This window comes from Boleophthalmus pectinirostris, unplaced genomic scaffold (assembly GCF_026225935.1).
Source record: "Boleophthalmus pectinirostris isolate CB_2022bp ecotype Guang Dong unplaced genomic scaffold, ASM2622593v1 HiC_scaffold_18, whole genome shotgun sequence".
In the NCBI taxonomy this organism is placed as follows: Eukaryota; Metazoa; Chordata; class Actinopteri; order Gobiiformes; family Gobiidae; genus Boleophthalmus; species Boleophthalmus pectinirostris.
In genome coordinates, this window is record NW_026571133.1 from 19,040,324 (window position 1) to 19,066,814 (window position 26,491).

Sequence of the window (26,491 nt, forward strand, 5' to 3'; positions counted from 1 at the left end):
AAATATAATAGTAATTTAATCTTGATTGCAACAACAACGTTGTTTTGATGTTATTATTACTTGATCGTTTACCAGGGTAAAGAGCTGGATGTTCTTTTCTTATTGTTGGAGTTCAGGGGCTGGCATTGCCAGCATAACAAACCGGATCCAAATTGTATTTATTTATTTAAACACATCTTTATTGTTTATTTATGTAATTTATGACATGGATAGGTGTACATTTGTATGAAATTAAGGTCTTTGAATGGTCTTTGAATGTATAATATAAGAAATCTTTGATGAAAATAAATGTATTTATAAAATGCTCTGGCATTACTGCGTCACGTATTCAAAAGAGAGAGTGCAAATTTGCAGTGAACTCAAATGATTGATAAAGGCAATGTAGATTAATTACTTAAGGTTAGTTTAAAAATTACATGATAAGGAAAACACAGCAAAACTTTCTGTGCAACAGTTTGTTTAATGGCAAACTGTGTGTTTCACATACTGACCAACAATGTAATAAAATATATTGGCAACAATGAAACAGAAAAAATATTTATAATTTATTGAAACTACAGTGTAAACCACTTTGTCCAACAACAAAAATTACATGTACAGTATTGCACAGGCAGATGCACCACAATTTCAAATGTATTGCACTTGAAACATTCAGTGAAACAATAAATAATTTTGCTTTGGTTGATGGTAAAAAATAAATAAAAGAAACACTTACTATTCAGATTTGTGCATGTAACTTGTCTCTTAGTGTTGTATTAGCATATTTGTTTAACGAGTCAGATGAGACAAATACAATACCCTGTTTATGGTCCATATAATTCTACAGTGATTCACAATTCCCTTTGTTTGAGGATGTGTGTCTATGTACACATGTGATGTACACTGTTTTACTCGACAGCTTCAAGGTTTAGCAGGTGGTCCTGTCTGTTGACAAAAACGCACCGAGCAGCAGAGAGCACAGGCCCAGAGTCAGAGCGCTGCAGGGTGAGGATGAAGCGGCTTATTCCTGTGTTTGGACATGGTGAGAAGATTTGGGACATCTTTACCCCTTTGGGCAGAGAGCACTTCAGGTCCTCCACCATGTGTTTAATGGCTATACGTATATACGCTCCATGGCTCACCACTAAAACATGGACAGGAACTCCTTCGAGCCCATCACTGGCAAACCCACAGTGGGGGCTGTCTGGGGCATCTCCATCGTTCAATGTTGCAGCAGCGTCCTGTACTGACCAGTCATGAGACTCCAAAAGTTGATTGAAAAGGAATGAAAGGAATATTTTGAAACGTGTTTTCACCTGTTAAGAAAACAGTAATAGTATAAAATAACCATTGTAAAATATATATTACCTATAGGTATAATTTACTAAACAAGTTTTGTTCTTTAGATTATTGACATGTTGTGGCTGTTAACTGAAACCTTCCTAGGAGGTGTCACTAATAAAAGTGCACGTCACAGGAGGTTATACTGCTGAGGAAGGCTGGTAGTTAGTAGCCAAAACATGTTAAGTTAAAGAACTCCTTAAACTCCATTCATGGACTTAACAAAAATAACAATATTTCACAGTTCACAATAAATTCTGTTGAGCGTGAATGAATGAAGCATGACACAGTAGCACATCTGAAAATGTACTGTATAAGACAAATAATTATTATCATATTTTTATACAGTGTCTCAGATTCTCTAACCTCACAGTTTGTAGGTTTTTTTTAGCCTTTTAAATTGCTAGGGTTGAAAACTTGCCAAAAAATATCCCTCAGTGCAGAACACTTCGCCTTTACCTGTAAATGTACTGAGACACTACCAACTGTTAACTAAGACCTTATCTGAGATAAAATGCTCACCACCAGGCTTACGACTTGGGTCAAATGAAGCCAATGATGCTCTATCAATTAATAAATAGTATGTGTAAGGGCATGGCTGACTTTGAATGAGGGTTTGTAATATCTGATTTAATGTCTGATGGCTGTATCTGTATCTGTTTCTTTTAAACCTTTAAAGCAAAGAAGCCTTGTGTGGATGCCTGACATTTGCAACACTGTTTGACTGTACTGTCTCTGACAAATAAATAGACAAGGCAAATTTATTTATAAAGCACAATTCATGCTCGAGCAACACAAATAAGTAAATAAATAACAGACGAGGATGTTTTATTTTTGAAGGCGTTATTATGAATTTTCTACAGGTGCTAAGTTTTTCTGTGGTCACAAGGGGGAACTATTGTACAAACTTTAACTCTGGCAGCTTCAGTAAATCATGACCTGTATTCTGCTTGAATTATAACAAATAGTACAAAAAGTACCTGGTCTAAGGTCTCCCCTCCAGGAGGAGTGTAGTCACGACACGACTGTCCAGCAGCATTAGCCATGTTCTTTAGGCTCTCTTTGGGACGTCCCTCAGCAATGCCAAAACTCTGCATGAGGCACACACAAAGTAAGTAACAGAAATGGTAGTCCTGAAAACCTGTTGATACATTTAAAACTCCACCTTTTCTCTGAGTAAAGGCTCCAAAATCATCCTGGTGTCAGAACAGTGAGTATTGTTCCTTAGAATGAGTTCAGCAGTCTGGAAATTAGACAGAAAAAAAAAACACCCAGCGTTAGCTTATGTTAACTGCTAATAGTGGGTTGAGGTGAGTCTTTACCTGCACAGCGCGTTGCAGATTGCTCACAAACACGTTGCTGAACGGGATGTCCTGAAGGTACTGCCCCACAGCCTGTCCCTGCTGTTCACCTGTCACTGATAATGGAGTGTCCACGCCTTGACCTAAAACACCACAAGCACTGGTAACACATACAAACACGGAAATATCCTTTGTCGGTCGCTACATATTAATATCGTAGCTATAGTTTATATACGTGTTATTATTGGTTGGCTGCAGTACCTTGAAGAAGTTTGTCTCTGTTGTACTGCGTTTCTCCACTGCGTACAGAGCACAGCAGGACATAGTAGTGAGACATTTAGAATAACGTTCACAAATTATTAACACGATGAAAAGATCAACACTAAATCGATTGTTTGTGTTTTAATTTACTTACTGCCGTATGAATGTCAAGCTGAATGTGAACATCCTGCAGTCAGCGATCACCACGCTACTTCCGGGTTGTTACTGAGACGCTCTTACAACGTCATCACGCAAAGTCTACCTCAGTGCGAAGCGTAGAGTGTATAAAAGATACGGTCTGTGGTGTGAAGTCAAGAGTTTTATTTTAAGGTGCATATGACAGGTTAGACCACTAATTCTCTAAAACATAGTTAACATCATTATATTTAAGGAATGACTAAACATTTTGCCTGGGCTTTTCTAATTTTGTAATTTTGGTGAAATTTATCATTTTACTTCCAGACTGGACATGGACAGAAGATATGATCATAGACATATGTGACAGACTGTGTCATAGGTAGGTATGTTATTTAGCAGGTATGGTAACCAGGGTCATGCCTAAATTATACAATAGTTCTGGTTTGACAAATAAAAATTTATTACAACACACTTACTTCATATTTATTAGTTTTATTAAACCAACTGTCAGAGAAAATTTGTTCTTTGTGTGTAAATTGTCCCTGTATTTTGGATTTAACTGATGACAGTAGATTTCACACATAGAGGGGTTCTGTTTTAGAACGCAGCACTACTTCCTGTATTTTCCAACTTTTTGTAAATTTTCTTCACAAACTTACTTGGCTGATGTAAAAATATGAATATTTCCCTGATACTATATAACCAAACCAAGTAATAATTCCAAAAAATATTTATCTGTCAAATGCAATTTAATAGATAATCAAATCTAAATAATGAATGGTAGGGACAATTAAGACATTGTCAACCCAACATTTCTCTTTATATCACATTAACTTTAAATATGCAGAACATTTGATTTCATAAAGCTGATCACATACTAGAGCAATAATAATGTTGTGTACCACAGAGAATAAAGGAAAGGATTAAGAATTTCACAGTTGTTTGGTCTTGATGTTACAAAAAACATTAAACATAGACAATTCTATATTGTGACAATCTTATTGGAGTGACCACAAATATGAACAGTCACCCTGAAATGCAGCAGAAAGACTGATTGGAATGGTCATAATGTTGACATTTGTTTAAACTGTCCAACATTAAACTGAGGTCACAATGAAGGAAAATGTTGAGATTTCAGAACATTTACAGTAGCCTAAATAGAACCAATTCCTCAAATGCCTGACTATAAAGGCTTAGGCTACATAGTTTACCCAAAGATAGTCTATACAATGAGGCAATATCGGCTCAACCAAAGAGACCACAGACATAGTTTTAGCCAATTTATTGAAGAGAAATTGAGGAACACTGCATGGCTGTTGTGTGTCAGGAGACATCAGAATTGTGCAGCCACAAAGTGAACAGGTTAGCGGATCAAGATACTTTGAAGAACAACACAACAGAACTGATTTTACATGTTAAATTCTTAAAGTAGAAATAATAGGCCATGTCATGTCATCCACATTTCTGATTTAGCACCAGATAGTTGAAATTCACCCATTTTAAATATAGGCACTGTAATTTTTTAAAAACCCGTCAAATGTGTATGAAGTGTGTATGAGGTAATGCAAGAGTGGCTCTTGCTTTATTCGTCCAATTAACCTGAGGTACACAAGAATAGGTACAAAAAGCAGCAAGAATGTAGTATCAAGGATAAGATACAAAAACATGCAAATCAAATGATTGGCATACACAAAGAGCTTCCAGTCCCACACGGAGCTGTCATGGTGGTCCCTCCAGTACACATACATAGGTAAAAGCTAAGAAGACTGGTAAAAGGTACATTTCTTAATATAGCAGCACACACATAAATCACAATAATGCAGACATAGTTGTAAGACTAGATAAGAAAGGCTTTATAGCAGCAAGGAAAATTTTGAGTGATATTTTTTCTGTCTTTGGATTTTATACACAATAGCTTTAAAAGCATAAACAATTGCCATTTTTAAGTTCTTTCATGAAAACCTTTTGGCTCTCAACACAACAAACCATGTATAACCATGAGTACTATTTAGATGTTTTGTCTAAAATGTAATGACTAAGATTTTTCCTCGTGGGAAATTGGTTATTTACACGTTCACATCATATAACCTCTAATCATATCTTGAGTTTATATGATGGCAGCTCCATTTTGTGAGCCTTTTACAAAAAACAAAAAACAAAAAAAAAACATAACAAGAACACAACTCAACACAAACTCTTTGGAAGAACTATTGGAAGGTTTGGCTATGAATTCATAAAATTCAAGTAAGATTAAACAGGAAGCACTGAATCCAAGTGTGACTCGGCTTTCCTTAGTTTGCATTGCAAATGATTATGGTGTCATTTAACACAACTATAATATGGAAGATCCAATGCCTAACCAACCTGTTGGGGTGCGGCTCAAGATTACCAAACACCCCATGGGAATCCAGCCCAGAAAGATCAAATAACTTAAAAGAGAAAAATGGCCCCAATAGCCCACTAACTTGCCACTAACTATCCCGTTAAATTTAAAGTGTTTACAAAGTGCATCAACATCATTACAAGCCATGCGCCTCGATTTCAAAACTCCAAGTAACTCAATTCATCGGTACAGGAGAAATGGTCACATACCCAAGTGCTCCCTGGCACTGACAGTCTCCCCCTACTGGATAGATGTTAGATTTTTTCATCTCCAGTTTGTTACTCAAGTAACTGGCATTTGCACAAACATAGCTTAAGTTTATTTTCCTCCATTCGACTATTCAATTCTAATTGCCAGTTTTCTTTCGATATACACTTACTTTCCTTTTCAACACACCCTAAAGTCCCACATCCTACATTAAACTGTTAGCATCCCAATAAAACATGCTGGATCTTTTGTTCTTTTCGTACACTCTCTGAGGCCTATTGTCCATCTCCATTGCTGTCACTTTCTGACACACAGAAAGAAATAATACATTGACCGTATGAGCAGTCACCTTATTGGTGCAAATGCATTTTATCTGAGCAAATCCAACTGCTTAAACAACTGACCTTTTCTCAGATATTTAGGGGGAAATCCCCAATTAAAAAACTCTCAATCCTATTGTGGTGCCTTCTTTGAGCAGGCCCAGCCCACTCTGCCAGCACACAAGCATACATTAGCTGTGATAGAGGTGCATGCGCTCCTTGAGTCAGCAACAGCAGTGCCCCCTGGTGGCTAATCAGCTTGCTATAAATGCCATCAGCTCTACTTTTCAGCATTATCATTCATGTACTTTTCTATACTATACTCGTATATGAATCGTAGAGGAAGACAGTAAATTGATACTTGGAAGAAAACTAAACACCTACCTAAATACCTATATCTTTAATCAGATTTGTATTTATATATAAGCCTAGATATATATCATATACATCATATATGTATATTTATGATTATGTTTCATATCACTACTATGGCATCTATTCAAGTATGAAAATATGTTTAGGTTACCACTCTAACCTAAAGGACTATCAAGTTTTCAAGAAATTATCATTTAAATAGCTTGATGGAATACATACAGTATGCCCCATACAATAGGTCAAAATAAAACCATCTGCTTGTGAAAGGGGTAAAATGAGAAATCTAGGAATACATAAATTCTAAGAGTTCATAGATTGTCACACCACTGTTTATAAAGCAACAAAGATGCTCCTGGACATGCCTTTTGGATGACGAAACTGCCCTGGTGCCGATGAGTTCATAAATTGACATCTCGTACGTCTGTTGGGGTGCTGGCCTGGTCTTGCTGTTCTCTCGCCTTGTTTCCTGCCCTGACCCCAGAGTCCTGGCGCTGGTGCTGCTCCTGCTGCAGGCTGCTGGCCAGAACACGCTCTATCTGCTCTTGGCACGCTCTCAAACAGTCCTGAAACAATAGGGTGAGCACTGTTACACTTACACACTTCTAATACACACAGTGTTAAAAAAGCATTTAAATTGAAAGAGCCACACGCACATTTGTTGTTTTTTTTGTATTTTTGGCACTTCTTGGTAAGCACTTTGTTTAACAGCAATGATCACATGCATGGCATACCAAGAGGGAATTATGAGCCCAATGGTAGGTGGTCCTGTCTGCCCCAGAACAATAGTACCAGCACACACAAACTAAAACACAAGAGGTCTGGTAGGTATTGAAGTTCTCTAGGACACAAGACCAGTGTGTCTGCAGAATGTGGCACATGGGGGGAAGTGAAGGGACAAAAGAGAGGTGTAGAGGAGGAAGCCTCTCTTTCTCCTCCCCTTCTGAGTTTACAACACGGTCAGTCTAATGTGGAGGCCTGGAGGAAATGGCTTTGACCTACTGCTCCCTGAACCCCCCGAGTTTGGTGTAAAACTGAATATAGGAAAAGAGCAGCGGATGTTTTTGGACAGCTTCCCCTTGAAGCTATTTTGAAACCCCAGTGTCTTTTGTCTGTGTCTGTCCAAAGTCCTCTCATCCCTGCAGGTCCAGGGGAGATGTGGGAGGTCTACCTCACTAAGCAGGTCCCTAAAAGAATGCACAAGGCTCGCAAAGAGGCCAGCATTCCTTTGAAATGCACGGATAATTGGAACCTGATGGGCTGCAGTGGGAGTGCCTGTTGTGACGGCTGCGTTGCGGGAACCCTGTTGCCATGGAAATGCAACCATACGGTTAGAGATAGTAATATGGTTTTCAGAACCATTTCAAAGTCTGTGCGCCAGTCATACATATAGATATTGGTGAAAAGCTCAGGTGGAAATGGATCTAAACACAGTATGCATCTTGAAGCCTTGATTTCAATCTGGGCATTTTAAAGCTATGATCACATAATTGTAATAATAAACAGAGAAGGTAGCACAGGAGATGGTGATGTGATTTTCAGAAACACTTCAAAATGTATGCTAATGCAAGATTATTATTAGTCCAATTCAAGTTTAATGTTGTCAGAATACTTGGTTGGGTTGTCAGTAAAATCTTTTCTCCAAGATGAATTACTAACTGAAAGCAAAAATGTGTTTTAACCTAAATAGTTGATTTATTAGGGCAAAAAAGGAGATTGGACTACAAAGTTGGAGCCATGTTGAGAAATGTTGCATGTGTAGTGCCACAAGAAGGTGTGCTCATAGATGCTTACTCTGCCACAGTTCTTTCTATGAACTATGGCTCATCAATCCAGAGTCCCCATCAAAATAAATGTATCAAGTTCTCCAAAATTAGCAGTTTTTCATGATAATTACTGGTCTCTATAATTATGTACCTGGTGATTATCTCAAGGAATTACTTACCACCTCAGTGTTGGTGATCTTGGCTAACAGGTTGGTCAGGTTGTCTCGACTCAGCCTGGAGTCATTGTAGTCCAGCTGCAGGCCACAGACTGCCGCCCCCATGCTGCCGGTGGCAATCATCGAAGGAGGGTTCATTGCAAGGCAGTCATCTAAATAGCAACGAGTGAGTACCAAAAATCAATGAATATATACTTTATATTCTAAAGTTATCAAGTTTCAATAAGGCGGAGCTAAGCATACAAAGCAAAAGTAGAATTTACATTACAACTCCAAGTTGAGAGTCATGCAATCAAAATAAAGAAACATGTTATGGAGCAGAAAGAGACTTTCCCACAGTGTACATTTCAAAAGACAGATGCACAAATGGATCGGTGGTTTCCCCTCACAGAGGCAGCACTTTGATTAGAAAAGCAGAGCAAGAATCCTCCTACTCGCTGAGCAATGGGTTCCGGCAAAGACTCCCTTAAGTCCACATCCACGTTTAAAACTTAAAGTGTCAACACACAGCCTGAAAAAGCAGAAGACGAAGAACAACACGAATCTCCTCCTCTCAAATGCACCATAGGTCTACATCATCCAAATGAGTAACTTGTGTTCATCTGTGCCCTCTCAGAAAGAATAAAATGAGGTCCAGTGCAGACAGGACAGTGTAGAGAACCTTTGCACTCTGAGTAATCTGTGCATGTAAATGTAGCGAATGAGTCCAAGTTCAAACCAGCGTTCACACTGAAACCCCCAGCTGAACCCCGGACTTGCCCCCCTTTGGCCCAGCTGTCCATAAGAGGGGCGACTCCATCAGAAGAACAAAATCTCCACTCCATATAAAACTTCAAACATTTACATTTCTACATAACCACAGCAGCTTCTTTTTCCACTGTGGCTGCTTTGTGCTTGGATATAACCAGCTGCTTATGAATAGCACAGGCACCCACTGGAACACAAATATATCTGAAAAAGTAGCTCTAAACAGAGTATGCATCTTGCAGCCAAACGATTCTCACATTTTCATTTGGTATAATCATTTGGCCACAACAGGGAATTTCAACTTAGGTGACCACCATTTGTATCTTTTATCCTTTTATACAAGGTAGTAAGAGATTCAAAGATATTTAAGACAAGTAGTTGAATCACCAGTAGAACCTTCCAGGATATGAAAACATTGCTGGAATTCCTAAAACTGGCAAAAGAGCTCTATAAAATGCACTCAGAGAAAGCCTGAGGAAACATCTAAGTTAATCCTTCTCCACCGTTGCCAAGATTTATTTTGGACCTAAAGCCAGAATGGGAGGAGGCAGGAAGATCGTTTACGTTTCTTTCTACCTGGAAGCTTCCCTATCAACAGAATAGTTAAAATGCACCTGGCCATAAGTACTTCATCCTGCCTTTTTCAGTATGTGTCCCTTACAGCCCAGAGGACACAGAGAAAATGACAAGCTAAGCCATTGAAGATATGCAGATGGTGCTTCATACAGTTGAATAGAGAAAAGAGGTAAAGGAGCTTTACAGGCATGGTCTGCTGTGTGAGCATACCCCAGGGGGTCTTTTAAACCAAAATTAACTTGAAAATAAGTGATTATGAACTTTAAAAAAAAACAAAAACAGAAAGCCTTACCTGTGGCACAGAGGGCGATGAACGTGAGCGTGTGTTTGCGGACCAGAGCCACCTTGTCTTTGGGGAGGGTCAGTCTGTGTAAGAGGTGCTCTATGAAATCATTTGGAATGACTGAGGCCATGTTCCACTTCAACTTTCCCAACACCACCAGCTCCCAGTCCTGCACACACATTACACACAGAGGTCAGTCAGTTTGATTTTCAAAAAGCACATAGTCAGAGGGTTAAATGGCATGATGCCACACTTCCAGTGAGTCTGAAAAAGATCATAGGCTGCCCCTATTCCCAGCGGAAATGGCTGTGTAAGAGGAGAAACATTTCTTCTCTTTATCTCTCTTTGCTGTATCTTATTATCTGAGTGCCTTTCTCATTCCTTGCATCCTTTGTGTTCTTTTTGTCAGCATGTGACAAGCTTTGCCCTGCTTAGAGGGCCTGCCAATGAGACAGCATGCCCCTTCCTTCCTGTCACAAGCCTCAGACAGCTTCAATGAGTTTACACCACAACCAAACAGTTAGGTCTGTACAAGTTTTTACTGCACAACCAAGATGTTCAAAAGCTTTCACAAATTTGAAATCATTTGCTTAACCTCTATACATATGCTCAATTATATTGCACATTAATATCCTAGCACTGTCTTTTAGAACTGAAAAAAAGTAAAAAAAAAAAATATAAAATATATATATATATATATATATATATATATATATATATATATATATATATATATATATATATATATATATATATATATATTTGATTGTATAGAAAATAAAAATCTTAAATAACACCATGAAGTGAAATGGTGCATTATGAATGACATGTAATGTGGTATAATGTTGCATTACAGGCACTAGAGGTCCCCACTCGCTCCTGTCCACATGGACTTGCTCCTTTACAAAGAAAACTTAAGATGTTTGATTAACTGGGCATTATCAAATATGCTGAAAATGTGACATTGCAGTGGGTCATAGAAATATGAATGAGGCTTCTGAAACTTACCAACAACTCCTGTGGTGTGATGGAGTTGTCTGTGTACATGCATAGCTTTTCTGCAGAGAGAGGCCTGGTGTCCTTTATCTTGGAGGCCAGAAACATGCAGACGGCCCCTAAAAGCTGCAAATAGCTTTTCCTGGTTGGCATAACAGCTAAAAATCTATCCAAATAATTAATAGCTAAGGGAAATACATCTTCATTGCTCTTCTCCTCTTCACATACCTGAAAAGGGAAAATAATCAAGTGAAAAATTGAGCATTGTCACTACAATGTATTCTAGTCAAAGTTGCCTCTGTTTAAACTGTTGCTCTTATATTCAGGCATAAAGTGAAACCAATCTACTCTCTAAAATATTTTTTTAAAGCCTAACTATAAGATTAGGCAAGAATCCTTTAAAAAACAGATCTAATAGTCTACATGTAGCCTATAATACTTTAAATGTGTTAAATGATAGGTTATAAAATTACATTATTTTAGCCTTTAAAATGTGCAGTTATAAGCAACTTAAATTGCAATGAAAAGTGAATGTCTCGGTGCACGTTGCTTGATCCATCTGGATCTCTGGGGTTAGGCTACAGGAACTTGAAAAATTAATAATAATTAGTGTAAATACAATTATTGAACATGTTGACCATGTAAATTAAGATCATGACCCTCTGTGTCCAGTGCTATAGGTTATTTGTAAAAACCAGGGCGCTGAAGCCATTAAACAACGTATTTATTCCGCAACACAGAGATTTCTGTAAAGCTGCGTTTTCTCGATGGAATTTCCTAAGCTCCCACGCCTTTGGTGAGTCATTCTCATTCAATTTCTAAAAAGATTCACATGCATGACAAATGTCTACAAACAAAACGTTTCATTTACGACATTTACAGCGTGTGTTAACTTGCAATTCGGTCCTGAAGTCCAATTAGCAAAGAAAGACTTAAGTTAGCATGAATGAAAAATGTCCACAAACCTCGTGCATCCAGCCCGCAACCGTTCGTCTCATAAAAGGCTTGATATCCGTCTGGACTCGCTGGAAATATGAACTTTGGTGTAAAAACCCTTCCTCGATAGTTAATAAACTTTGAAACACTCTGTCATCACTGAGGATGTTTGGGTCAGGCTGTGCTTTCAAGAGTGTCTCCGACTCGAGGCAGTACAACTCCATGACACCGCTGCTCTTCCCCTTTAGGATAAAGCCCAAATAATAATACAAAAATAAATATGTCACAATGCTGTCGACAGCACCGGAGGGCAGGAGATGTGCCCAGGGCACAGCATGAGGCTGGTTCTGTCGTCTTGTATGGTATAACCCAGCGGTGCTGGCTCTCACTGAGCCTGTGCCTTAGCTCAGTGGCTCAGCCTGGCTCAGGTTCCGCCGCACGCAGCGCTCATCACACACTTCCGCTCCACGCTTACAAAATAAAACCACCCGTAACTAAATTACTTCCGGAACGTTCGTCCAGAACTTTAGAAACAGAAACTATGGTCCTACTGTCATTAAGTAGGATCGCAATTCCTTTAGTGCCCTATAGCCATCTGCCTACAGAGACAAAACCCTCACTGACCAATGTGACTGCCGGCACCACTGAAAACTCCCAATTTTACTGGAACGACTAACTGCACTTCTGAACTTTGGGCCTTAGGAAAGGTGCTCTGAAGGGTGCAGCTGCAAGGACTGACATGGACAAACTGTCACATCTCCAAAGACATCTAAAATGTGTGATAAATAGGCCTTAAAGGTAACAGCTCTTTTCACAGTATGTTTTTATTGCTCCAACATTCCACACAAAGGATTCTGGAAGTGGGTGTGGAAGCTATGGAGATCTCTTTCCAGGGACCCATTTCCATAATGGAATGGCATGATGATGGCATGAGTAAGGGGCAAAATATGAAGATGTTGATGAAGATGTCTGATGTTTCTTTGTTCAATCACTAATGGATCAGTTTAATGTAAAAGGCATTGGAGCCTTTAAGAAGAGTTTAAAGTTAATACATTTGATTTCCTTTTCATTTTCAATTGAGGAAGTTTTTAACTTCCCCTATGCTGCAGCAGTGTTTCGCAAACTGCTCATTCACAGCCAAAAAACTTGAATGAGATATGAGTCCCATTGAGAAAAAAAGAGTCAGAAGTTGCTATAAGGTGATTGGGTGAAGTGAATATCAAGTAAGAGGCATTTTGTCTCAAATTACATTTTCATGTCACCAGAACAAAGGCAGCCAGTGGTCTCATTGGGTGCATACTTGAGGGAAGCAGAGGTGTTGTTTGTGCATGTGCCCTATGATAACACATGTCAGGCGCTATCACACAACGTGGCCTGCACAGAGGTAACAGAGAGCCCTTAGAGCCCTGGGAAAACGTGGAGGAGCGTGAAATCACCTTGATCCAAAGATTCCTGCTGCATACCAGTCCACTGAACCCACCAGTGCACAGGGGCCACAGATGGGCAGGCTGCCACTGATAAAGAGACTGACAAAGACAGAGGAAGGTGAACTATAGCAATGAGTAAATAGGTCATATAATACAGTGAACAAAAGTGAACCTTAAAAAATACAGGTACGTGGAGGTTCCAAACATGTTTTATTCAGGTTCATAGTACAAATTATGTATATTGGTGATTCTGAGCTTCTTGGTACACAAGGTTATCTGTGCTAATATTTTCTTAATTTAGAGTCAGGTGTTTTCATTTTTTGACTTTGGAGTAGTTCTTGTTTAGAGAGTTATAGTAGCAATAGTGTGGTCGTTTTTAGAGTTTTGTCTTTAATTTAAGCATGGAACAGTCTTTATTATGTGTCTGGTTTAGATCTGGTGGTACTCAAAAAGAAAAATATGTTCTTATGTGATAATTGCATGAAAGGTTTGAGAACCACTGTTGCAGATTATATAGTATTTTAGTAATAAAAGTCAATTGCATTGAGTGGTACCACAGTCTCAGAATTTATGCTGCAGCACATGGAAGGCAGTTTGATTAGCAGCTATGACTATTCTGTGAATGTCTCTCCTCAATCTTCACCCCGTTTATCAAATAAAGCCCATGGGGCAAAAAAATAATAATAATAAAACAAATTTGAAAAATAACAACAATGTTTGTTTTTTAACAGAACAGATTTTAATTTGAAACTAGTAGGAATGTTACTTTTCATAATATCCTAATTTATTGACATGGTAGAGGAGGCTGCTATGGCAGGAATGCTGTGGTGTGAACAGTGGTGATAGCCGCTCCCAGTACTGAGAGAAAATGGGGCTTCTTCAGTCATATAGTAATGGATATTATGGAGCATCTGCTAAACACAAAATGAGCTATACATGTATAATCACAACCATGTTTACATGCTATTCTGGGTCTTTGTATCAGCAGGTCTCTATCAGTGTGTGTCACATCAAAGCAGGCGGTCAGTACCACTTACCACAGCCACTGCAGTCCACAAAAGAAAACAAGGTGCTTTCCAGAATCAGGACAAATACTTGCAGCTCTGCCTTAGGGAATAACTGTTATGAGCAGCTCTACACCCAGATTTGTGGTTTGTGCACCCACCAAATTATAATTTCTGCATTTGTAAATGTCTCTTAAAGTTAAAGGCTCTGTTCATGCTCTTGAATCTGGTGTTGGAAAGTTTGAGAGCAGTAGCAGTCTGTCTGAAATATACAAGGAGAAAACTCTCAAGGCTTCAGCCAGAGCTTTCAATTTATTCATTTATTTAATTCACATTGGTTGGTTATTCTGTACAGTTAAACCATAAGAGGCGTGAATATATGAACATTTTCTTGCTTGTCTCTGTAGAGGTGTTATTGCTGTGTCTGGAATGTTTCACTGTATGGCATTTCTATTTCCATGGAGACAAGTAGGGGATGCCTATAGAGCACTACAGGTCAGGTCTGTGGGGAGGGAATCCTGCAGTTTTTAAGCAACATAATACTTGTAATGAAAGTTAGAAGGAAAGGAAAGGAAAATAAAGTATGATTGGTAAGATAAAATCTTCATAAAATCAATACAAACATTATTTTTGCCAACCTATAAAACCAAAGAGAACTGAATTATGTGACATTACATGAATAAAACTAATTAGCAGATAAAACTGAGAATTACTGAATCAACAAAGGAATGGGAGGGTGTTTCCCAAAATATGTCCCATGCAAGAATGTTTTGGCTAAACTGAAAAGCAGTATTCAAACTACAATGCCAACATTTGAAGAAACAATGATGGGACAGATAGTCACATCCGGGCCTGGCCTTCGGTCTGGACCTTGAACACAAGAGGGTTTCTTCTTTTTGGACTTTGTCCCTGGTTCTCCCCCTGCCCGAACAGGACTGTGTATGTCTGACGTCCGGCAGCTTGCATCCCTCATTCCTGCAGAGCCTCTGAGAACATTGGTCTATTCTCCAACATGTGCTCTGGAGTAATAAGGGAGAGGAAGAGGGTCCACTTTAAACAAAAGGGGGTTTTACTGGGTGCCAGAAAATGAATTGGTTTTGCATTGTTGCGGGGTGTGCTGATGCAATCATCTCTTAAAGAATTTGAAATATTTACTGAATTAGCATTTTGGGGCTCCATATATTTAACAGTGCTTCATAGATGCACTAATAGGCCATTTATGTGTTTAGGGTGCTGTTAAAAACCACAGTGTGTTTATATGTTGTGAGGCGATGAGGACACGCTTCACAAAAAATGTAAGCCTGGATTTAGTCATGAGCATATAGGCTGGATTTTAGTAGGGTGAGGTCACATCCTTTCCTTTTTAGCAAACTTTATATAGGAGGCATCAGTGTATCTGGATAAGATGAGCTTTGCATGTGTGCATACCAGACTGTACACAGGCTCGTGCAGAGATAGAAAAGACCATGTTCATGCTTTGGGAGTGTGGCATGTGACTGCAGGGAGACTGATGTTCTCGATATACAGATTTTGATGTGTTACATAACTCTGCACTGGGGGCCCCATCAAACTATTCTGGCAGTTGGCTCCAAAGTTCCCTCAGCTTTCCTGCTCATTTGCTTCACAACACACAGATGTCTTGGGGCGGAGCAGCGAGAGAGATGGGCAGTGTGTCACAAGTGTGTGTGGTCAGAGATTAGGGAAGGAAAGGACACAAAAGCAGCTCCTGTGGCAGCTGCGGTTTTCGAAGTGCAGGGGATGCTGGACAACTGCTGCTTGCTGATTGGCTGGAGAGGACATGCGTGGGTGTGTCCTGGCAGCGCCATGCTTCCTCTGTGTGATGAGAAGAGTGACAATTCATCAGAGACAGGATGTCCAATAGGAAGACAAGATCCCTGGGGCAGATAGAAGGGTCCAGCAGCTGGCCATTCAATGACCTTGGATCAAACAAAAGTTAGTTTTTCAGTCTTGCCCTCTCTCTCATACACTCTCTGCCTGTGCCTATAGAAAAATGAGGCATTAATCAGAAGCAGAGCACACAGCCGTTTCCAGTAAGTCATTTTGAATACGTTTATTTTAAGCTAGCGGGCCCCACTGTTCCACAAATAACATTGCTTTCTTCGTTCATCCACTTCCCCTCAGCTCTGCAGCATTTCCACCACTGCACACTTACACTTCCCTCCTGAGAGCGTGGAGGAAATGGGGGGCCTCGCAACCTGAACGGGAGCTCTTTGAAAGAAAGCGGCTCTATGAGGTGATATGCTCCTTATAAACTGTGGGACGAAGGGGAGAGGGGCAGAGCAGACGGCTGGGGGTTTAGGACAGTCTGGAGCAAGTGATATGAGCTAAAACACCATAAAGAGTGCTTTGTGGCTGAGTCAGCTTCAGTTCTAATTCACCTCATTGATCTCATTGGTTGATTAAATTCAGCATGGCCAAAAGAGGGGGGCTTCTGTGTTTCCTCCAAAACACACAAATGCACTGAACCCAGACAGTGAAATCAACTTGTTATCTGTAGAAGATGTCAGGGCTTCTACAATATTAGCTGTCACACTACATTACATTAGAAATTTTGAACGGAAGCCAAACTAAACACATGCGCTCTAGTATTTGTGTCTGTATTGAAAGATTTAAGGTAGTGCACAGTGGTGAAGTGTTTAGAGCTTATGTCTCACAGCAAGAAGGTCCTTGGCTCTATTTGATTTTGTGGAGTTTGCATGTTCTCCCTATGTTCATAGGTTACACATGGGTACTATAAAAAACATGAAAATTCCTCCAGGATCAGGACTCTGTTCTTGTTAAATAAAGGTAACAAATTATTTATGTGTATATATACATATATATATATATATATATATATATATATATATATATATATATTTTATTTTTTTTTTTTTTTTTTATGCAAAGTGGTGATCTTTGTCTCGGTTTGTTATTTGGTAGAATCAATGTCCAATAAAATTTAAAAATATATTGTCCTGTTATCAACACAGCCTCTGTATTTAAGCCATAAACCTTCTTCATTCTTCTTACTGTTAAGATTTAGAACACTTAATGTTATGCAGTACTTTAGACCTCAAATACTGTTAAACAGTTAAACAAGTGCATGTTTATACGTAAAGAAAATGTAACTGAACTTCCACCGGTTGAAAATAAGAGCCGGTGTTGTCTTAATCAAAGCTGGCCAAACCAGATTCAGGCCTTTGTTACCTGTGAGCAGGAGCAGGTGGATCAGAGCAATCAAGACACAACAAGCTACACACTCACTAAATTATTTCTCACTTCTGCAAACATGACATTTGATCCAAACCAACATTCCCACAAGGAGTGCCTTGTTTAGCCGTCTGTCAGGCGGGTTAATAATAGTTACTGCCCAGGAGAAAAGACTTAGCTTTTAACGAAACTCATCAGTTCTTCCCACCGAAAGTCTGGGAGTTACAGGGTGCACCCTGTGGGCCGTCCCGCGCTGGGAACATAGCAGGTTCACAGTGCACAAGCCTAAAGACGCACTCATGTTGTTGATCCTTGGCCACTGCTTCCCATGGACCAGGGCCTCGTCTCTGGGGACTGCATCACCCTGCAGCCTCAGCACTGTCCATGACTGCAACACACCCACCAAAGTGACCTAAATATTCATGACCAAAGCATGTGGGACACACAATATTGTATGACTGTTAATAATCTGCAAATGTATTAAGTCAAATGAGGTTTTTCTCTTTGACTTTTTTTAGTTTCACCACAAAAAAAGATTATTTTTATTTGCATAATAATAATTTACCATACATTATTTTGGTTATCTTGTTTCACAAAATCATTAAATTAAGCCATTAGTCATTAAATTCTAAATACATGCTATGCCTTATAATGAAGCTGCTTCTCTGACTCTAGAAAATCTCTTTCAAAATCTTCCACTTGCAGCACAACTATAAAAACGGCAATTATTCTTCATTCACATGGAAATTTAAGGGGGCTTCCCGAACAACCTAGGATGTCTTTGTTTCCCAAACTTATGTAATCACTAATAACAGGAAGTAGTGAGGCATGTGTTATAACTGCAGCCACAGTTGAGCTCTCACTGTCACTGAGGAAATGAAAGCACAGGAGACTGGCTTCATGGTTAGTCAAAAATACACCAGGGAGAAGCAGGGTTTTTTTAGTCTAAAAGTGTAGAAAAAAATGATGAGTGTGCAAACAAGTATACGTTGCACAAGATGAAAAAATCTCAAGAAGACCGAGACACAATGCCGCGTTGGATTCATTCCCTTGACCTTGTAAAAAAGCAAACATTCTTGAGGAATGTGTGAAATGTGCCGCGTGGGAGGAGAGTTTTGAAACATGTGGCTGTTTTCGAGACATGAAAAGTTGCTAGGGCTTTCAAGGTGCGGCTCCCCTCACTATCTGCACAGTTGTTGCAGTCTGACTCATATTTGTTCTTACATGTGAATAGGGGGCTCCGAGTTTGTTTCCAATACTTCAGATCGTGAGCCAGTGAAACTATGTATGCAATTCATCAAAGCCCTAAATGTGTAGAAAATGTGTAGAAAATGTAATATAAGAACAACTTTAAAATAAAATACCATGTTCAGTACATTGCAATGGTAAGTGTTGAGCAATGAGGAAAGGAAAAAAGTCATTTATCTCAGTTTAATTGCCTGCATTTAATTTGAGATAAATGTTTACATTTTACATTTTAAAATGTAGCAATGTCTTAGCAAAGTCTCAATTAGAGCCTAAAGGTTGGCGGTTCAGTCCCAGCAAGTACCAGTGAATACTGTTGTTGCTTTCTTGTGCAAGACACTTCAGCCTATATATGTCTATATGTATGACTGATGATTGAGAGGCCAATGGGGCAGATTTGCAGCGTCACTTCTATTAGTCTATCCCAGGGCAGTACTTATCCCCATCATGGTAGGGGTGACATTTAATTTCACTGAATAGATAAATTATTGTATTATAAGCTTGTCTATCGTGAAGGCTGTTGAGGTTATAAAAAAAACCCAAAAAAACAGTCCACAACAGCTGGACCCACTTCCTCCAAAAAAGTATACAATACGGACACTGATATGTGATAATTGAGTGTACATGTCCTGCCCAGAGTAAGCTAATCATTTGATGTGACACACAGAAGCATTCAGATGCCATTTTGGTCCAAGTTTTGAAATGTGCGTCAGTCTTTTCCAGCTGATAAGAAACACCAAAAAATACATGACATACTTGTTGAGTGACTATGCACAAGAGGGAGAAAGTGATAACGCATTCTCTCATGTTATGATCATTTCCTCCCTGCGGCAAAGTCTCTGCCTCGACAGCCAATCCACCAGCTCAGAGGATGCACCGGCAGTGCTAATAAAATTTGACAAAACATCATAATAAATTTCAAGTATAGGGTTAACTGTGGCTATCAATAAAGTGTTTTGAGATGACATTATGCAAATATTTTTGCAATGTAGGTTTTAAGACTGAATAAACTTCTTTGTTTCCCATGTGTCTCATGTGCAGCCATTACACAGAAAAGGGTCATAAAACAGGAACACCTCACATGAAAAGCAGTTTTAGAGATACTCTTACTCACTGCTCTATTACATAGTAAAATGCATTTAAATTAATTTCCAACTGCCAGTAGATTAGCCTGATTGCTCAAGCTACTCTCTTGATGGCTCCTTATTAAACTATAGTGTATTTGCTTACTGTAGCATTGCTCTGTTGCTACAGTCTGTGTTTGTTGACTTGGGTCTATGAAAGGAAGTGAAAAGAGATGGTATTATGAGCTGAGAAATGCTTTCACACTAACCAAAGTGTGCCAGACACTTAAAGCTGAATAAACATTAATCGAAAGGCTAAATACAGGTGGTAACTTGAACATGATCACTGTAAAAAAAAAAAAAAAAAAAAAAAAAAAATTTAAAGGTGCACTGTGTAATGTTTTTAGTGGAGGATCTGCCACCAAGCGAGTTACAGGCCAGATCTGTGGAAATTCAAGTCCATATTCAGTAACAATGCATGTTATGTAAATGGATTCAAAGGATGTTTTTGAGCAGTTAACACCTGTAAAAGAACGGATAAGTGGCCACACCAAAGAACATCCATGGAGGCAAAGCAAAAACATCTCCATAGTGCACCTTTAAAACTGTAGCATTTGTGTAGTTGGTTTATGACCACAGACATGTTTCACTGCGTGGTCTTTTACAAAGTGAAACTAGTAAGCGACAGTCAAATATCCTCTCAGTTTGCAGACTCATGACTTCTGCACCACAAACGCTGACTTGCATCTCACTGCTGTTGAGAAGTCAGATGTACTTGTAGCTTCCAGTGTCCGGCTCATCTTTTCACAACTATGTTTAACTGATGAGAAAAAGAAACAAGAGGGAAATGTCGACAGGCGAAGGGCACGTGCCAACACGCCAAGCACTGCGCCCTTTTCAGACATGACTAGAAAGCATGTTTTCCCACACAAGCTTTAGACTCCAAACATGTTCTCACAACTTGTTCCTTTGAAGATAACAGAGGGGTTTATATGCAAACTGGTCTATGCAAACACATGCATGGATGAGCTACATAACAGGAAGCAAATCAGCCTCTTTGACAGATTAGGGCTATCCAGCATATTTTATATTATATGGACACATACGACACAACCTCGAGAACACTGTATTACAGCTGCAAGTATGACGATTATTTTAGTAGTTTTATATATATATGTGTATATATATATATACACACACACACACACACACACACGTTTTTACAGGTGGATCTAACATCTGTTACAGAAAATACATGTGTGATTACAATGCTATACTGTTTCTCAACAGTAAAACAATGGCTGGCTGTTGGGTGGCAGTCGCTCTGAGGTGCAAAAATTGAAGTCTGACTGTAATGGAACTTTGTGTGGGCTGAAGCTCATTGACGTTGGCTCTCTCTAAACTTCCACGAACACATGAAAATGCTTTAGCAGTGTCACATAAGAGAGAATAGGCACAGTTATCCAGCCGTCCACAGTGCTGGATTGAGAAGCACATCAAACAAGCTGGCCTGGGGTGCATTATATCAGATTTCATTTTGAGTTGAGGCCGTTCATTCATTTCTGACATTTACAGTTGGATGGGTGCACCCCTCTCAGAGGCCTCTTGGCTCTGGGTCTGCGCTGAGGCCCCAGCAGCCCCTCTGGAAAAACCCAGTCCATCTGACTTGCATTGCCTGGCTCCACTTGTGTGTTCTGTTTGGCCTGCACTGCTGTAGGAGGAGAGCGGGCCAATTACCAGCCGCCGCTTCGAGACCAGTATGATGTCATCGCCCGCTCCGCCATAACAGGCTGCAGATGAGAGGGCAGGGCCTCTATTCTCATGCACAAAATGTCTAAAACAATCTGAGTGCAGTTAAAAATCCATAAACATTGGCATTTTCTTCATCTAAACTGTAATCCTTTATGATGTATTAAAGTGGGCTCTAATGCACCTCTGCCTTTGGGGGATTAACAGACAAGATATGGCTCAGTATTTACCGGGTGAGAAGAGCACCTTGTTTGAATAAGGGAGATAAGAGGCCATGAGAAAACAGTGGGAATGTCATTGTGCTCCGGGGCGGAAGTGAAGCTTTCAGACTCACATACATTATCAGTGTACCACACCTGTACAGAAGTAATCACCTATGCGATATGCTTTGCTGTAACATTTTGTTTGTGGCGGCACTCCCTCATTCCTCAATAAAGCCGCAGAGAGTTACAACTTGAGTCTTCACATTTCAAAGCCTCAACAAAGAACCAGCAGCACAAACACTCATGTGAACTACAGGGCCACATGCACACATTCAAAACACCAAACTCCAGGGACTACTTAAGTGCTATCCCATAAGACCTTGCATTTCCGAGGAAGTTTTGAAGCCACATCAGAGAGTGTGGAGGGGCCTGTGGGCTGCTGCAGATCTCCTCTCATTTAGCCATGTGCTCTATCTCCCATATCCCACAGCCACACAGAGCGCTGAGCTCCATAGCAGACAAAGACGCTGGACTGATAGCAGGCTAAATGCACTGTAAACAAATGCCAGCTTTCACTGTTTAGGTGATGGTATCTGCGTGTGAATTAATCAAGATAAAATATAAACTCAACAACTGTCTATTGCTGCAAATGAAAAGTTTGGACTATTGACAGAAGCTTTATGATGGAGCTGTTACTAAACTGGTTTCAGTTATGCAATGCAAGAGAACAATGAGAATATAAAGAAACGTAAAATAAAATGGATGTCTGTAGATGTATGTTATTTCTGTCGATAGAGAGTAGACTAGAGAGTCTGTCGCGTGCTTGTCACCATGAAGATGTTCTTGCATGGCCTGTAATGTTCCACAGTATGACATTTAACTTTCCTATCTCCATGGAGACAAGCAGGAGACATCATCAAGTCACATTACAGGTCAGAAAAGTTATATAGCCCTTTAATGTCGAAATGCAGATGACACTACATAACTAATAACCACAGACTTTGTCATAGTGCAAGTATCTGGCATCTGATCGCTTCCTCTCCTGCAGACTGCCCTGTGTAAGAGGACCTCTCTACCTTGTCTACCTTGTGTCATAGAGACTGTGAGCTATGCCCCGCTTCACATTCCTCTGCCGCCCAGCCTCGGTCCGGCCAGGACTTTCCCACAGAACCCTAAACCCTGTGAATGAGAGTAGGCCTTTGTTTTGGGCATTTTTCATCCTGATCCCGGCAACTTCCCCGTGGAGGAATGCACCAAGAATGCCAGCAGCGGCTACCTGGCATTAGAGTGTCTTTGTGCGGAAATAAGAGAGGCTGAAAGAGAGAGCAGGTCACGGAGGTTTGACAAAGGATAGCCCGCTCTCAAGGTGCCCAGTCTGTATTACACTCACCACAACACCAGGTCAAGCTTTTAAACGTGGCACCAAGGAGAAGAAGAAGAATGCCACACTGTTCGCATCTGGGGCAGTTTGTCTCAAGAGAGTACTGCTCCAACTGTTAAGTATAAAAAAAATACTCACAAAATATAAATTTTTTTATTATTTATATGTTTAATTTGGTGATATGTAAAAAAAAGTTGTGAGTAATTCACAGTTGATGTTTTCAAAGTTCAATTAACAAGATTAGATTAGTGATTCATGAATTAATTGTAAGCCTACATAGTCATGCATATGTTCAAATGGTATTCTTGGTAAATGGTCACATTTTTCTATAGCGCTTTTCCACCTTCAAGGCAGTCAAAGCGCTTTACAACAAGGAACCACTCACCCATTCACACACACATTCACACACCAGTGTACGCAGACACTGTGGGCAAGGTGGGTTAAGTGTCTTGCCCAAGGACACAACGACAGCATTCATCTGTGGGAGCTGGTATCATACCAGCCAACCTGTGGGTCAGTGGGCGAATGCTCTACCAACTGAGCTACTGCTGCCCCCACTTTCTTAAATTCACATAAACACATAATGCCACATCCAACAAGTTAACACAACAAAACACTCACCATAATAAAATAATAATTATTTTAATAGGTCTATGCACAACTCTGTATTTTTATTAATTATATAATTGGAGTCCATATTGAGTTGAAGACATGATCCATATGATGTTTTTTTTTTCTTATTACATTTGAACAAATAAGTACTTTTGAACCTTTTGTAAGTGAGAGTTAATCGCATGCAGTACTTTTACTTAAACAGAGGTATTCAGTGCTGTTTCCGGCCTGGCTATTCATTAACTGGAGCGCAGGTGTAGCAACTTATTGGCATGCATACACAGGTGAGGTTAGCGTGGGCTGCAGCTAACAGGCTGTAGGAGGCATATCACACTCTTGGCTCTGGGATCGTGAGGCAGCAGTTAGCCTCAAGGTGCAATTCCATTCATTCCTGTATGCTGAGGCCTCTCAAGAAGATTTAATTTACAATTAAGATGCAAAATGATTGTGGAGATTTATGAGGACAAATGCCGTTATGAAGATAAGTATTTTATGAAACAAAAACAAAAAATAAATCAATTTTACCAGTAAAGCCAATTTGGAGAGCATGTATGAAAAAAACAACAAATCTACCTGTAGTCACTGATTCCAAATAATGGATTTTTGATTGATTTTCTGTTTGATCGACAATGGCATTTATTTTCACATGGTTAATAAACTTTTGTCATTTATGAATTAAAATCCATTCCTGTCCACCAAGATTTTGAAAAATGTTTAATGGAATGACACTATACAAAAGATATTAACTATATTTAGTACAAAGTCTACTGAAAATGACATTTCGATTAAGGACAAGGACTACAGAGTGTGAAAACAAGATAACATGTGGATGTGCCCTGACATGGTGGCAGGTATGTAAGGGATGGTGTAACATTGAGGTGATGGACTCACAGACACAAACAGGCCAAGTCTTTGCATTGGGAACCTGAGCCGATTGAAGACAAGAGCTGACCTCCCTTGGATCTCAGTGATAAGAGACAGAAGTGTGACCTGACGACTAATGACAGAGCTATGGGACGGGGGTGGTCTATGCACCGCAAAAAAGGGGCTTCAACTTGTCTTCAATGCAAAACAACCTGCTCCCAACTGTGCAGGCCATAGAGATAGAAATAACTACAAACCAATAGGCCCCATTAACCACTAAGTAGCAGTGTCACTTGCCATTTCGAGTTGACCAAATCAAAGAAAATCAAAATGCTGGAATGAGAACCAAACCAGATCTAACCACTCACTTTCTTTGCTGTTAATGCGGCTCAACTTTTCAACATCCCTTTCCTCGAAAACTCAGCAGATGTTGTATTTATTGCATTTGGACGGCCAAGAATCTGGGGGAAGACGAGTGAACACGTGAATGAAGCTCATGCAGACCAGAGACAGTTCACTCTACAGACAGGAATCTTTATGAACTCCCAGAGGAGAGATAAGACTCCAACGCTCAAACTGTAGAACCATAAAGAACTAACAACATAAGTTACACACTCAATGTAAGTATTAAGACCTATATAAGACTGTCAGAGCTGCTTCTGGCTTTGTGAAGGCTCTGTGTAAAATGTTTCTATTTCACAAGCAATGGCAGCAGACTGCATAATAAAGTTAAAATCAGCATTATTTGGGAACTTGCATTTTAGAGGTGATATGCCATAAAAAACAAACTTGAATGTTGATAATATGTTACATTACTACATAAAGTAATTTAACTCTCTTTGGGACCACTTAGTTTTTATCTTTAATACAAGCATATATTTCTGTTTTGATTATGGAATAAAAATAAAAACAATGGAAAGGTAAAATATGTATGCTGTCGAACCAGGAAAGAGATTAAACTTGTATTTATATGATTTACTCACTGAAATTATCAGTGTTTCATATTGGGTGTTGTTGTTCATTGGAACAAGCATTTATCCTCAAACTATGATCTTTGAGTAGTTTGTCTTCACCATGCAAGAGAGGGTTTTGGGGGGGGATTTTAGCACATTAAAGTGCCTCTCTTTGTACAATAAAATGCCTGAAACATGGACTTGGCACTGCATAGGACTTTTCCTTTTCGTTTTTTCTTCTGTGATTGAAGAAATTTTCTTGGTCACCACCTCCACATAAAACACAAACTAGGCAAAAAAGTTTCATTATGTAACCATGAAGTGGAAGCAATCTTACCATCCATGGACAAGTTAGATAATTTTTCCTGTGAAGTGATGGGGGCCATCAGAATGGAGCTTGTTAAGGGGTCCTTGTTTTGACACACAAAGAGAAACATCTTTGTTATACTATCCCATCCCATAGGGGAGCATTCTATCCAGTTTAAAGATGCACACATGTGGATGAGGATTCAGCACTTGTTGGTCTCACCACAGCGGCTGAGTGGTTAGCACTCTGGCCGCAAAGCAAGAAGATTCTGGGTTCAACTCTAGTAATAACTGTGGAGCCTATGCAGCGTTTCCGTGTTTTCACACTCCAGGTGCTTCACCGTATAGAATCAAACTTATCTATCTTCATGGAAACAAACATGCAACGCCACCAGGTTGTTTTTCCAAGGTATTATTGAGCAGTAGACCCCTAATGAAATAAATGCAAGGTGGATACATTTAAGAGTCCTGATGTACAACATTCCTGGCAAATCAATAAACTTTCCATTGAGACAAACAAGTACATAGTGCACCTTTAACAGTTCAACTTCCATTAAAAAAAAACTCTCAGGAGAAAGAAGAAGTATACAGCAACAATATGCAAGTGATTTCCTATTAAAATGAATAAAAATAGAACCTCATGATGTCTGATTTGAATAAGCAGGCATTGGCACAGGCTTGGGAAGAA

At 39.5% G+C, this 26,491-nt stretch overlaps 2 protein-coding genes across 3 annotated transcripts; both read right to left on the reverse strand.

Moving 5' to 3' along the window:
• Positions 1-526: 526 nt before the first annotated feature.
• Positions 527-4,175, reverse strand: tigarb (TP53 induced glycolysis regulatory phosphatase b). Of its 2 annotated transcripts, XM_020926641.2 has the most exons (6): positions 3,037-4,175; positions 2,883-2,920; positions 2,643-2,764; positions 2,486-2,563; positions 2,301-2,411; positions 527-1,295 (listed from the first exon to the last, which is right to left on the reverse strand). In XM_020926641.2, the coding sequence occupies exons 1-6, from the start codon at positions 3,066-3,068 to the stop codon at positions 888-890; spliced, it is 789 nt and encodes a 262-aa protein (XP_020782300.1). In that variant the 5' UTR covers positions 3,069-4,175; the 3' UTR covers positions 527-887. The 2 variants fall into 2 exon arrangements, with proteins under 2 accessions (XP_020782300.1, XP_055009427.1); XM_055153452.1 differs by lacking the exon at positions 3,037-4,175 and having other exon boundaries at positions 2,883-3,022.
• Positions 4,176-4,287: 112 nt separating this feature from the next.
• On the reverse strand, positions 4,288-12,364 carry LOC110161694 (G1/S-specific cyclin-D2-like). Its single transcript, XM_020926498.2, has 5 exons — positions 11,812-12,364; positions 10,859-11,074; positions 9,860-10,019; positions 8,248-8,396; positions 4,288-6,868 (listed from the first exon to the last, which is right to left on the reverse strand). Exons 1-5 carry the CDS (start codon positions 12,004-12,006, stop codon positions 6,704-6,706), a joined length of 885 nt encoding a protein of 294 aa, XP_020782157.1. The 5' UTR covers positions 12,007-12,364; the 3' UTR covers positions 4,288-6,703.
• Between the last annotated feature and the right edge of the window lie 14,127 nt (positions 12,365-26,491).